Genomic DNA, 13,498 nt, shown 5'->3' with positions numbered 1-13,498 from the left:
TTAAAGGGTAATTAAGGGGGTAATTAAGGGAGGGGGGGGTGAGGGGGGTGAGGGAGGGGAAGGGGGAGAGCTCCGCGGGTGGGGGTGGAGGATTCTGCGCAAAAATGGGCACTGCAGACCCAAAATTGGCCGTTTTGTCCTCAAAAAAAGAAAAAATGAATGAAAATGATAAAAAATGGGGATTTTGACCCAAAGGGGAGGCGGGAGCCAAGCAGTAAAAGGGGGGCCGGGAGGTGAGGGGGGGGGCACGGAGCTGCTCTGCTCAGCCAGGAGCTGACAGCGCGGTGACGTCACCACCACGGTGATGATGTCACGGCTCCTGTGATGACGTCACGGCCACCCTGATGACATCATGAGCACCGTGATGACGTCACGGCCATCATGATGACGTCACACCCCTGACCTCACCCCCTGCCCCCCTTCCAGGAGCCGCAGCACAGGGCTGGGAGCCGGCGATGCAGCGACCGAGCACCCCCCTGCACCCCCCTCCCCCAAACCCCCCGAATTTTCCCAAATCCGCCCGAATTCACCCCAAAAAACCCGCCGCCAGGCTCCTTCAGAGGCGGGGGCCGCCTCCTTCCTCCCTTCCCAGCGGGAACTTTTGAGAGGAGCCCTGCCCGCAGCACTTCCAGGTGAAAGGGGAGCAGCTAACGAGCCGAGCGGCTAACGAACCCAGCCGCTAATTAACCCAGCGGCTAATTAACCGAGCGGCTGACGAACACAGACGCTAACGAGCCAAAGCCTTCCGTCTGTCCGGGTACGACCCCAGGGCTCCACGCTGGCTTTTTAACATTTTTAACATTTTAACGTTTTTAACATTTTTAACATTTTTTACTGTTTTTAGCATTTTTTGCTGTTTTTAACGTTTTCTCCCCCAATTCCAGGGCGGGAGGCGATGGCGGAGGCGAGCGGCCGGCGGCGCCCCAAGGCCGAGGACGGGGCCGAGGCGCGGCCCAAGGAGGAGGCGGCCGACGAGCCCCTGCCCCTCGCCCCACAGCCCTACCCGCAGAGCGCGCCCGGTACGTGCCCGTTTTGGGCTCATTTCCCCCAAAAAAGGGAGCCCGGGTGCTGGAGGGGGGCTGAGGGGGAGGCGTGGGGTGGGCGGTCCTTAGAGGAAAGTTGAATTTTTTGGTTTATTCTTTTTTTTTTTTTTTTTTTTTTAAATCTGTCCTCGGAGAAATGTTGAATTTTTGGGTCTGTTCTCAGAGAAACGTTGAGTTTTTGGGTTTTTTAATTTTTGTGTGTTTTGTCCTCAGAATAACGTTTTTTGGTTTGTTTTGGTGTTGTGTTTGTCTTCAGAGGAATGGTGAATTTCTCGTGTTTGTCCTCAGAAGAATGTTGAGTTTTTTGGTTTACGTTGGTGCCGTTTGTCCCCAGAGGAATGTGGAGTGTTTTGGTTTGTTTGTCCTCAAAATAAACGTCGGGTTTTGGTTCACGTGGGTGTCACGTTTGTCCCCAGAGCAATGTTGATTTTTTTTTTTTAACATTTTTCCTCGGAGGAACGTTGAGGTTTTAGCATTTATCCTCAAAGAAATGGTGAGTTTTTTGGTTTACATTTGTCCTCAGACGAACGTTGAATTTTTAGCATTTGTCCTCAGAGGAACGTTGAGTTTTTTGTGTTTGTCTTCAGCAAAACATTGAGTTTTTTTCATTTGTCCTCAGAAACGTTGCGTTTTTTTCCATTTATCCTCAGAAACGTTGATTTTTTTGCATTTGTCCTCAGAAACATTGAGTTTTTTTTCCATTTGTCCTTAAAAATGTTTTTTCCATTTATCCTCAGAAATGTTGATTTTTTTCCATTTGCCCTCAGAAACGTTGAGTTTTTAGCGTTTGTCCTCAGAAACGTTGAGTTTTTAGTGTTTGCCCTTAGAAACATTGATTTTTTTTTCCATTTGTCCTCGGAAACGTTGAGTTTTTAGTGTTTGCTCTTAGAAATGTTGAGTTTTTTTCCATTTGTCCTCAGAAACGTTGAGTTTTTAGTGTTTGCCCTCAGAAACGTTGTTTTTTTTCCATTTGTCCTCAGAAACATTGAGTTTTTCCTATTTGTCCTTAGAAATGTTGTTATTTTTCCATTTGTCTTCAGAAACGTTGAGTTTTTTTCCATTTATCCTCAGAAACGTTGAGTTTTTTCCATTTGTCCTCAGAAACGTTGAGTTTTTAGCGTTTGTCCTCAGAAACGTTGAGTTTTTAGTGTTTGCCCTTAGAAACATTGATTTTTTTTCCATTTGTCCTCAGAAACGTTGATTTTTTTTCCATTTGTCCTTAGAAACATTGATTTTTTTCCATTTGTCCTTAAAAATGTTTTTTCCGTTTGTCCTCAGAAACGTTGAGTTTTTAGCATTTGGTCTCTGAAACGTTGAGTTTTTAGTGTTTGCCCTCAGAAACGTTGTTTTTTTTCCATTTGTCCTCAGAAACGTTGAGTTTTTTTCCATTTATCCTCAGAAATGTTGAGTTTTTTCCATTTGCCCTCAGAAACGTTGAGTTTTTTTCCGTTTGTCCTCAGAAATGTTGAGTTTTTTCGTGTTTGCCCTCAGAAACATTGACTTTTTTGTTCTGTGCTCCCCCCCAGAGGAGCCCTCAACCCTTTTTTCTCTTTGCCCCCAGAGGACACCCCGCTGACCTTCGGCACCTTTGGCGCAGCGGCCTCCCTGTGCCCGGCGTCGTCGTCGTCGTTGTCGCGGCGTCGCCGCGAGAAGGGCGCGGGGCCGGAGGGCGCGGGCGGCGCGCTCGGCGCCGACCGCCGCAAGTCCAAGGTGTGGCACTACTACACCAAACTGGGCGACGCCTTCGTGGAGTGCACGGTGTGCAAGAAGCAGCTCTCCTTCCACAACAGCACCACCACCATGCGCGAGCACCTGGCCAGGAAGCACAGCATCCGCGACGCGCCGCCCAAGGACGAGCGCGGCGCCGAGCACGAGGGCCACGAGGCCAAGCGGCCGCGGCCGGCGGAGAGCGGCCCCCGGCACGGCGACGCCCGCGGCGAGGCCATCCTGGAGCTGGTGCTGGAGATGATCGTCCGCGACCTGCAGCCGCTCTCGGTGGTGCGGGATAAAGGCTTCGGGCTCCTCCTGGGCTACCTGGAGCCCGGTTTCGCCCTGCCGGCGCCGGCGCGGCTCGCCGGCATGCTGCGGCACCGCTACGGCGCGGCGCGGCGGCAGCTGGAGCGCTACCTGCAGACGGCGCCGGGCCTCGTGCTGTGCCTGGAGCCGTGGGCGGCGCGGCCGGGCCACCGCTACCTCGGCGTCTCCGCCAGCTTCATCGACGCCGAGTGGCGGCGCGCGCGGTGCCTGCTGGACACGCGGCGAGCGTGCCAGGACGAGGCCGAGGGGGATTTGGGGGAGCAGCTCCGCGCCGTGCTGGCCGAATTTGGGGTTTGCAGCCAGGCCGTGCTCTGCGTGGTGCACGACGGGGAGCAGCCGGCAGCGGCGGCGCACGGCTGGGCCGGGCTGGGCTGCGCCGCCCGCGTCCTGCAGCGCTGCGTGGAGGCCGGGCTGGAGGTGCAGCCGGTGCGGGAGGCGCTGAGCAGCGCCCGCGGCATCGTGCGCTACTTCCAGCACGACGCCAAGGCCGGCGGCTGCCTGAGCGGCAAACTGGAGGCGCTGAACAAATCCCAGTGCAAACTGGTGCTGGACGCGGGCTCGTGCTGGGGGAGCACCATGGAGATGTGCGAGAGCCTCCTGGAGCTGAGGTGGGCGCTGATGGCGGTGCTGGAGGAGCAGCCGCGCGGCGCCGCGGCCCCGCCGGGGCTGGCCGACCACCAGTGGAAGCTGCTGCAGGAGCTGGTGGCGGTGCTGAGGACCCTGGGCATCGCCGCCGCCTTCCTGCGCGAGGAGCAGAACGCCTCGGCCTCCGCCCTCATGCCCTGCGTCCACGGCGTGGCCGCCGCCATCGGGCAGCAGGCGGAGGCGGCCGGCGCGGCCGTGGGGGCGGCCGTGGGCAGGATCCGCGCCGAGCTGAGGCGGCGCTGGGGGCTGGAGGACGAGGAGAAGCTGCTGGAGAGCCCGGCCGTCATCGCCTCCTTCCTGGACCCGCGCTTCAAGGAGCTGCGCTTCCTGAGCCCCGCGCTGAGGAGCGAGCTGCACGGCCGCCTCAAGGCGCTGCTGTCCCAAACCTTCGGCCACTGCCCCCCCTCGCCCGGCACCCACCCCTGGGCACCCGGTTCGGGGTCCAAAACGGAGGGCGCCCCCTCCCCCAGCGCGTACGACATCCTGCTGGGCAAGGATCCCACCGAGAGCACGCCCGAGATCCACCGGCAGCTGGAGAATTACCTCGTGGAGCCGCTCTGCAAGCGCAGCGCCGACCCCCTGCTGTGGTGGCGGAGCAACGAGCGCCGCTTCCCCGCCCTGGCGCGGCTCAGCCGCCGGTACCTGGCCGTGCCCGCCACCGCCGTGCCGCCGCACCAAGCCTTCGCCACCGGGGACTGCGCCCTGCGGCACCGCCGCGCCGCGCTGCCGCACGAGGAGCTGCACCAAATCCTCTTCCTGCACCACAACCGGGACCTGCTGGAGGCCGGGAGGAGCGCGCAGCGGGACCCGTGCTAGCAGCCGCGCCGGGGGGCTCTCCGCGGTCCTGCCCGTGCCTTTTGGTGGTCACCGCGGCGAGGAGGGGGCTCAGGGGGAGCTGTGAAGGTGCCGCGTTGGGGGGCTCCACTCGGTCCTTGCTGCGCCATGAGGATGGCTGAGGACGGCTCCGTCGCCGAGGAGGGAAGGAGAATCAGCAAAAATGGTGAATTCCGCACCAAACAGGTCCCAAAGCTCCGCTGCTGCCCTTGGGGGGGGATTTTGGAGGAAATTCGGCGCCTGCTCCTCACCCAGCGGGGGCTGAATGCTCACGCTCGGCTCCGGGTGCCACCAAGCGGGCGTGACGCGAGGGAGCCTGCGGGGTTTGTCGAGGGCGCCCCAAAAACCCAGAGCTGCTCTCCAGAACCCCCCTGAACGAGCGAAGCAGAAGGAAGGCGGCACTCCGGGTCTGTTTTAGGGCAAAAGGTGTAATTAAACACATTTTAACAGGTTTTAAACGCCGCGTCCCACCCATTTCCCACCGACACAACCAAACCCCGAGCTCCCCACACCAGAGCCCAGCACACCCAGTTCCAAAACTTCTGCCCTCGGTTCAGGAGCGACCCCGCAGCCCCCCAGCGGGCGCGGCGCCCCCCCGCCCACGCACGATGCCAAATTGGTGCCAGGCTCTCCGAATTTAGCAGGCGCCTGCACAGCTCGGTGCCGGGGGGGCGTTGGATGCTTTCGCAGGTCCCTCAGTCAATCCCAACTCCAACCGCTGCTAAACGCTGAGAAAATCCCAAATCAGCTTTCCAACCAAAGTCGCGCAGCCCCAAAGCCGTGGCTTTTCGTCCCAAAATCCTCCTGGGGGGCTACTCCGAAATCACGGCCTCCCAGGGCCTGGCCCGGCCTTGGAGGTGCTGCAGGGGCCAGGGGATCCTCAGCAGGGGCTCTGCGGGCGGGCGGTGCCGCTTCATGTGGGCGTTGCGGCCCTTGATCTTGTCAAACACCCTGCGGGGGGGGGAAAGGAGCTGGTCACGGCTCCCCCTCGGTCGCCGCGGGGCCGGGGGGCGCCCACCCACCTCTCGCACTCCCTGCAGGGGAAGCTGGGGCGCTCGGAGGCCTGCGGGGGCTCGCCGGGACCCCCGGCGTCGGGGGGGGTCTTCCTACAGCTCCTCTGCTTCGGCAGCAGGCGGTGCCTCTTCCTCGGGCTGCCGGCGGGCTGCGGGCGCGAGGGCGTTAATTAACATCACCTTCCCTCCAGGAACGTGGGCGGGGGGGGTTAATTAAAAATATTGGCTTGAAAACTCTCTAAATAGCCCCAAAATGAGAAAAGCATGTTAGTGGGCTGAAAACCTGGGGGAACGGGGAAGAAATTCGGGCACGGGGAGCGACATCGACGCCGCTGGGGACGAGGGGCAGGGCTGGAAGCCCAGCACCAGGCACTTTCCAGCCCCTGGCACACAAAAAGCCCTTTTTCACCCCAAAAAGAGGAGCAGCAGCAACCTCGCGCCAAGCCCCAGCTCGTCTACCTTCTCTTCAGCCTCTTGCACCTCCTCCTTGTCTCTCCTGGGTTTTTTGTCTACTACGTGAGCTCGACCGTGGTCAAACTTTAGTTTTTTTTTCCAGCTATAGTAATACTCAACGCACTGCGACACGTTTTTAGTCTGAATCTAACGGGAGAGAAGCAGAATGGGTGAGCAGCAGCAGGCGACGCTCCCCCGGCACCTTCCTTCCCCTCTGGGGGATCCCCGGGGTCACAAATCCCAAATTCAGGTTTTTCTCTCAGCTTTTGAGGTCAAACCACACCTTGTGGCACCGCGGATGATGGGGATGATTATTTTGGGGAGGAATGATCTGGAGCAGAGCCCTGCTGCTTCCTGCCTTCGCTCCCGAATTTAAGCCCCGCCAGGGTTGAAGCATCCCCTTGGAATCCTCCCACACTGCCGGGCCCAGGAGGGAGCAGCGCGGGCTCGTCCCGGGGCTGCCCCAAATTCGAGGTTTTACCTTTTTTGAGGTTTTACCTTTTTCTGGATGAGGTGAAAATCCTTCCTGTGCAGGCAGAAAGCCTTCTTGAACTGCTGCCTCTCGGCGGGCGTCCAGCTGTCGGAACCTGGCGAGGAGCAGCAGGAGGCAAGGCGTTAGCAGCCGAATTTCCCCCCAAAATACACCAAATTGTCCCAAATTAGGTCAAATTGCCACCCAAATGATGTCACGGGGTCTGCTGCTCGCTAACAGCCCCGCAGCTCCCGGGAACGACCCCCTTGGAGCAGGGGGGGCCCCGGCTCCGTTTACCTGCGTAGCGGTAATTGGCCAGGGGGTGGGAGTCCGGCTTCTGGCGCCCCCCAAACAGCAACATCTCCAGGGCCTCCTGCAGGGGGGGGGACAAGGAGCCTTCAGATCCCCCCCCCAAGGCACAGAACCGAGGCAAATCATCATTTGGGGCTGCCCTGTGGCTCCCCACACCCAGCCCAGGGGAAGCCCCCCTGCTCCCGCTGCTCCCTCCCACCCCCCAGCCCCCAGCATCGCCCCCTCAGAGCCACGGGAGGGTCCTGGGGGTCCCGAGCCCCCCCCCGGCCCCCCCCGGCCCCTCACCAGGACGCTGCCTCGCGCCTCGTGCAGGCAGTGCAGGGCCAGCTCCAGGTTGGTTCCTCCCCCGGGCATGGCGCTGGAGCACGCCATGTTGAGCAGAGCCGTCACTGCGAGCGCAATCAGAGCAGATTCAAACCAGATTCAAACCAGATCCAAACCAGATTCAGATTCAGAGCAGATTTAAACCAGATTCAGATCCAAACCAGATTCAGATTCCAAACCAGATTCAGATTCAGATTCGAACCAGATCCAAACCAGATTCAGATCCAAACCAGATTCAGATCCCAAACCAGATTCAGATCCCAAACCAGATTCAGATCCAAACCAGATCCAAACCAGATTCAGATTCAGAGCAGATTCCAACCAGATTCCAACCAGATCCAGATCCAGATCCAGAGCAGATTCAAACCAGATTCAGATCCAAACCAGATTCAGATCCAAACCAGATTCAAACCAGATTCAGAGCAGATTCAAACCAGATTCAGAGCAGATTCAAACCAGATCCAGATTCCAAACCAGATTCAAACCAAGGTGCCACACGTAGGAACCAGACAGCCTCAGGGCCCCGGTGCCGCTGCCGGGAACGCCGCCCGCGCGAGGAACCCCAAAAAGGAAACCCGAGCGGGCAAAAAGCTGTGGGAACAGGGAAAATTTGGCCTCAGAGGCAAAAAATTTGGAGAAACCTCGGTCCTGAGTCTCGCGGTTGGTGGCGATGTCCCCCCAGGGCTTCCAGACCAGCGTCGCCGCCTGCTCCTCGCCGCCCGGCCGCGGCCGCTCCTGCAGGGCCGGGATCTCGGCCTGGAAGCGGCTCCCGACGTTGATGTGGCTGGGGAGCGAGGAAGAGGAGCTTCACCGAGCCCTTCCTCCCCCCGCTGCCCCCCCACAGCACCCCGACTCACGGCTCGATGCTGATTTTGGCGCTGTCTGCCACGAGGCACAGCCCGAAATCTCTGTCCATGCGGTCTGAGAGGCACAAAACGCACGGGGTGAGGGGCTGATGTCCCCCGGGACCCCCCTCCCTCACGATTTGCCCTCCAAGAAATTAAAGAAAATCGTTTTTCTGCTTGATTAACACAAATCAGGGTTTTTGGTACCTAGCACGGCGCTGAGCAGCTGCCGGGGGTGTCCGGAGGGCGAGCAGACGGCGCTGAAGTAGAGGCCGGATCCTGCCCGCAGCGGGCTGAGCATGGGGGGCGGCGTGTAGGGCGAGCGCTGCACCAGCTCCCGCAGCAGGTGGTCCACCAGCAGCACCGGGGAGCGCAGGTTGCTCTGGAAGGGCCCCCCCAGCCCGGGGGGCACCTCGGGGGGCAGCGGGGGGATGAGCAGGGGCTGGGGCAGCGGCCGCCTCTTCCTCCTCCTCCTCTTCCTCGCCGGCTGCGAGCCTCCCGGTGGCTCCCACGCTGCGCTCTCCCTGCTGGGGGTCTGACCCCAAATGTGTGTCAGGTCCGTAAGGGGGGGACGGAGCCCCCCAGCCCCATAATTGTGTTATTTAAGGCCACCAGGGGATTTAGGGGAGCCCCGGGACCCACCTGGCTCCCCGCTGACACGGGGACGGAGACGGGAATCACCAGCGGGGGCGCCGCCGGCTCCGAGGGGCTGCCACTGGTCCCAGTTTGCGCCGTCCCCGCCACGCCGAGCGAGGTTCTCTGAAAAAAAGAGGGATTTAGGGCCGGGAACCCGCCACGAGCAGGGTTTTGGAGCCCCCCGCCCTTCCCTCGTCACCTGCTGCTGCTCCCCCCGGCCGCACACGAGGCCCTCCAGGCCCTTGGTGGCCCCGCCGAGCTGGCTGCTGTCCGCAGGAACGGCGCTCGTTGTGCTGCTGGAGGGGGCAGAAGGAACGGGGGGGGGGTTGAGTTTGGGGATTTCGGCTGCCATCCCCTGGGGTTTCCCTGCTGGATAAGAGCCGGTGCCCCCCCAGCAGTGTCAGCACCCCGCCCTGCCCCACAGCGGCTGCTTTTTGGGGCAGTTGGCTTCCCAGAACCCCGCGCCCCTCATTAATTAATTAATTAGCGCAGCCTAAAGGGAGCCAGATGAAAAGGCTGCCCGAATCTCAGCTCTATGGGAGGAGAACCATGGCTGGCCAGCTGTTGAAACACCCCAGGAGCCCCCCAAACGCCAAATTTTGGTGTTAAACCTCAAAACTTGAGCGCGAGCTGCTCACCGTGCCACCACCCGGCCGCCTTCCTCCAGCGCCGCGCTGAGCCTGTAGATGTTCCCACCCTGCGGCCGGAGAAACGAGCTTGGTTTGATCATTTCTGGGCTTTTAGCACCAAAACAACACCATCAGAGCACTCGTGGCGAGCCCAGCCCCGACAGGAGGACCAAAAAGCCCCAAAAACGAGCACAGAAACAGGGGGCTGCGCCCCGAACCCACCTGGATGCGGTTGAAGATGGTGAGGCGCCGCTTCTCCGCCGGCGGCGCGGGGCTGGGCGAGGAGAAGGAGGCCATGGCCACCTGGCTGGGGGACGCCGCCGGCTGCTTGCGGGCACCGGGGGGGCACCGGGCCCCTCCGGGCCCCCCCGGCACATCGAGGAGCTGCCAGGAGGCCGCCGGAGCCTCCTGCAGCCGGGGCAGCTGCTGGAAGACGGCGCGCAGCGGCTCGGCCGCCGGCCGCTTGCCCGAGGGGGGCAGGAGGCGGCGTGGGGTGCCCGCAAGCTGCGGGGGGGTCTGGCTGAGGCTCTCCCAAGGGTGCTGGGGGGGCTGGGAGCTGGCAGCAGGAGCCTCGGATTTGATGCTCTCGCCCGGTGGTGCTGGGCAGGGGGCGTGGGGAGCGGTGCCCTGCTGGCGCTGCTGCTCCTGCTCCCTGCTGTCACCCGCAGCCCCCACCAGCTCGCTCCTCCCGGGGGCACCCCAACCTCCGGCCCCCTCCGCGGGGGTCACGAAGCTGCTGGCGATGCCCCAGGGCAGGAACGTGGCCACCGGCGGCGCCTCGCGGGGGTCTCCGTGCTGCAGCGAGCGGTGGGGGCGCGGCGAGCGGCGGTCGCGGTCGCTCTCCGGGCGGGCGAGGGGCTCACAGGGGGCTCTGGAGGGGGGCAGGGAGGGTGCGTGTCACATCTGGGTTCCCAGCACAAAAGCACTTCACACTTTGGGGCACAAACAGCACAAATTGCCCGAATCGTGGTGCTCTGAGCCCAAATCGTGGCGCTCTGAGCCCAAATCAACTCTTTGAGCCCAAATTGACACCCATTGAGCCCAAAGTGACGCCCTCCGAGCCCAAATCCGTTGCTGGCACCTTGGGAACGGCCCCAAGCCACCCTGCCCACGTACCGGTCGTGCTGCCGGAGCTCCTCGCTGCACCCGGGGCAGCAGCTCTGGCCCTGCTGGCCACCCAACGCCTCCCCACGACCACCGTGGGCTGGAGGCGAGGTCCCAGGGCGGCCACACCGGTGCCGCGCGTCCTCTGCCACGGGGAGCTCAAAATCTGGAGAGGGGGAAGGAGAGAGACCCCTTGGTTAGGCTCCCTCCTCATTCCTGCCATCAAAACCTTCATTTTTTCTCAACGACCCCACCAGAATCCAGCCCCGGGGCTTTGGATGGCTGTGAGAGCAGAAGCCGGGTGAGGACACGGTGGGGAGAACCCCAAATCCCCTCCGAGCAGCAAGAATCTGAGGGAAAATGTTATAAATTAATCCCCGAGCTCAGGAAAACGCAGCCCTGGGTCATTAAAAATCTCATTTTCCCATCCAAGCACTATCAGCCACGGGGCTTCCTTTGGTTTGTCTCCCAGGCACCAAAAGCGCGGCGTTTTGGGTCCGTTTGCGGTGTGATTATCACCAAACGGCCGAGCCCGTTCTGCTGAGCCCATTTCAGAGCCAATTTGGGGTGGAATGAAGCAGAACGGCCCCCCCTCCGCTAACGGAGACGTTTGCGAGGCGTTTAGCGAAGCTGTCAGCTTAATGCCTGCAAGTTCCCCTCCGCCAGCTGGAGAGCAGCTTGCAAAGACTCTTAATATATATAAAAAAAACAGCACGTATTCCTATTTTGGGTGTAATTTTAGGAAAATGGGATGGAAGCGAAACTCCTGCGGAAGGGAAGCGTTGGAATCACGATCTTCTGCAGCGTGAGTGCCCTCTGATGGGTAAAGGCAGCACCTGGGAGGTACAGGCAGCACCTCCGAGGCGCTCAGGCTGCAGGAACGGGCACAATTTCCAGGAAAATGACCCCAAAACCACCTGGGGGGGGGCAGCGTGGGGGCCTGCAGACTCACCGTGCTGCAGGGGCTCGGCCGGGTACAGGGCCAGCACGCTCAGCTCGGCCTCCAGAGCACCGCCAGGCTCTGCTGGGGGGTCCGGGGGGGCGTTGAGGCCAGCACAGGTCCCGTCGGCGTCGCCCCCGGCCAGCCCAGGACCCTCGGGGAAGCTGGGCAGGGGCAGCTCCCAATTTGCAGCCCCCTCCTCAACCAAGCGGCACCGCTCCATGCTGCCTGCACGCCACCTGGAAAAAAGGGAGAGACATGGCACTGAGGGGGGGCCCAAAAACACACTGGGACTCCCCCACAGCGGAGAAAATGGGGCTGGGGGCTAGGGGGGATTGGGAGCAGGAATTAGGGGGGCTTTTTATGAGGGAAACCTGCTCCCAGCACCACAAATACCCCATTTCCCCCCTAACAGGGCTCTAATTAGGAACTGGGGGGGCTTTTCCTGAGGTAAATTCTTCTCCCATTCCCATAAAACACCACACGCCCCCTCCCAATAATGTAATTAGGAACTGGGGGGGCTTTTTCTGAGGTAAATTCTTCTCCCAGCCCCACAAAAAGCCACGTTCCCGTGCTCCCAAGGCTAGAAATATGAACTTGGGGGCTCTCCCTGAGGTAAATGTGGCTCCAAACCCCACAAAACACCACACACCCCCTCCCAGAAATGTAATTAGGAACTGAGGGGGCTTTTTCTGAGGTAAATTCTTCTCCCAGCCCCACAAAACACCACATGCCCCCTCCCAGTAATGTAATTAGGAACTGGGGGGGCTTTTCCTGAGGTAAACTTTGCCCCCAGCCCCACAAAACACCACACGCCCCCTCCCAAGAATGTAATTAGCAATTGAGGGGGCTTTTCCTGAGGTAAATTCTTCTCCCAGCTCCACAAAACACCACATAACCCCTCCCAAAAACACAATTAAGAACTTTGGGGCTTTTCCTGAGGTAAATTCTTCTCTCAGCTCCACAAAACATCACAAAACCCCCCCCCAAGAACATAATTCAGAACTTCGGGGCTTTTCCTGAGGTAAATTCTTCTCCCAGCTCCACAAAACATCACATAACCCCTCCCAAGAACATAATTCAGAACTTCGGGGCTTTTCCTGAGGTAAACTTTGCCCCCAGCCCCACAAAACGCCATTTGCCCCCCTCCCGAGGCAACAAAAAGGGATTTTGGGGTTGTCCCTGAGGTAAATATACCCCCTAACCCCACAAAACGCCGCGTGCCCCCCCTCCCACAGCCCTAATTCGGACCGGGGGGGCTCTCCCTGAGGTAACCTCGCCCCCCCCAGCCCCTAATTAGTTAATTGGGGCCTCCCCGTGAGCCCACCCCCCCCCCTCCCCCGCCCCCACCCGTCGCCGCGCGCCCCCTGCCCGTTCCCGCCCGCGGCGCTGCGCATGCGCAGGGTGGGAGGGGGCGGCGGGGGGGGGGGGGAGCGCCGCGCCTCGTGCCGCCGGCCCGCAGGGCGCCTGCGCGCAGCGTCACGTGACGGGGCTGCGGCGGGAAAAGACGGGAGGGGAAGGCGGCGGCGCCATCTTGGAGACGGGCAGGGGGAATGGGGGGCGGCCCTCCCGCCGCCCTGCGCCTCAGGAGGGGGGCGACGTGAGGTAAAACTTTAAGGAAAGAGCCCCCCCGGTGGGATAAAGCCATAAAAAAGGGTCTCCCGTTTGAAATAAGGGGTTAGGGAAGGGTCCCCCCCTTGAAGTAAAGGGGTAAGGGCTGCCCCGTGAGGTAAAGGTTTAAGGAAGGGCCCCCCCCTTGAGGTAAGAGCTTCAGGGACCCCCCCTGAGGTAAAAAATTAAGGAATTCTCTCCCCCCTTGAGGTAAAGGGTCATAGAAGGGCCCCCCCGTTGAGGTAAAGGGCTAAGGGCTCCCTTATGAGGTAAAAGTTTAAGGAATGACCCCCCCCCTTAGAGATAAAGGGCTAAGGGCCCCCCCTTGAGGTAAAGGATTACAGAAAGGCCCCCCTTTGAGGTAAAAATTTACAGGATTCCCCCTTTTGAGGTAAAAATGTACGGGATTCCCCTTTGAGGTAAAGGGTTAAGGCCCCCCCATGGGGTAAAGCCATAAAAAAGGCCCCCTGCCCTTGAAATAAAGGGTTAAGGCCCCCCCCCGTGAGGTAAAATCTTAAGGAAAGGTCCCCCCCATGAAATAAAACTTTAAAAAAGGGCCCCCCCTTTGAGGTAAAGGTCTGAGGAAGCCCCCCGTGAGGG

At 60.3% G+C, this 13,498-nt stretch overlaps 2 protein-coding genes across 3 annotated transcripts; one reads left to right on the top strand and one right to left on the bottom strand.

The window, feature by feature from the left end:
* Positions 1–16: 16 nt before the first annotated feature.
* On the top strand, positions 17–5,011 carry LOC140000264 (E3 SUMO-protein ligase ZBED1-like). 2 transcript variants are annotated; one of them, XM_072030107.1, is made up of 3 exons: positions 17–757; positions 885–1,019; positions 2,605–5,011. In XM_072030107.1, exons 2-3 carry the CDS (start codon positions 896–898, stop codon positions 4,539–4,541), a joined length of 2,061 nt encoding a protein of 686 aa, XP_071886208.1. In that variant the 5' UTR covers positions 17–757; positions 885–895; the 3' UTR covers positions 4,542–5,011. The 2 variants fall into 2 exon arrangements, with proteins under 2 accessions (XP_071886208.1, XP_071886209.1); XM_072030108.1 differs by lacking the exon at positions 17–757 and adding an exon at positions 1,300–1,536 and having other exon boundaries at positions 895–1,019.
* ZNF541 (zinc finger protein 541) lies at positions 4,968–12,696 on the bottom strand. The gene is made up of 16 exons (XM_072030106.1): positions 12,638–12,696; positions 11,300–11,526; positions 10,360–10,513; positions 9,466–10,114; positions 9,253–9,311; positions 8,814–8,910; positions 8,621–8,737; positions 8,186–8,513; positions 7,991–8,054; positions 7,775–7,917; positions 7,095–7,198; positions 6,795–6,870; positions 6,524–6,612; positions 6,032–6,172; positions 5,582–5,721; positions 4,968–5,510 (listed from the first exon to the last, which is right to left on the bottom strand). The coding sequence occupies exons 1-16, from the start codon at positions 12,682–12,684 to the stop codon at positions 5,372–5,374; spliced, it is 2,574 nt and encodes an 857-aa protein (XP_071886207.1). The 5' UTR covers positions 12,685–12,696; the 3' UTR covers positions 4,968–5,371.
* Positions 12,697–13,498: the final 802 nt, after the last annotated feature.

This window comes from Anas platyrhynchos, chromosome 33 (assembly GCF_047663525.1).
Source record: "Anas platyrhynchos isolate ZD024472 breed Pekin duck chromosome 33, IASCAAS_PekinDuck_T2T, whole genome shotgun sequence".
NCBI classification, from domain to species: Eukaryota; Metazoa; Chordata; class Aves; order Anseriformes; family Anatidae; genus Anas; species Anas platyrhynchos.
This window is presented reverse-complemented; position numbering and strand designations above follow the sequence as displayed.

Coding starts and splice junctions, on each gene's coding strand:
- LOC140000264 (XM_072030107.1), top strand. CDS start 896: ATGGCGGAGGCGAGCGGCCGGCGGCGCCCCAAGGCCGAGGACGGGGCC. Junction 1,020..2,604: donor CTACCCGCAGAGCGCGCCCG/GTACGTGCCCGT, acceptor CTTTGCCCCCAG/AGGACACCCCGCTGACCTTC.
- ZNF541 (XM_072030106.1), bottom strand. CDS start 12,684: ATGCGCAGCGCCGCGGGCGGGAACGGGCAGGGGGCGCGCGGCGACGG. Junction 11,527..12,637: donor CAGGGGGCGCGCGGCGACGG/GTGGGGGCGGGG, acceptor CCTTTTTTCCAG/GTGGCGTGCAGGCAGCATGG. Junction 5,722..6,031: donor TGCAAGAGGCTGAAGAGAAG/GTAGACGAGCTG, acceptor TCGCGCCCGCAG/CCCGCCGGCAGCCCGAGGAA.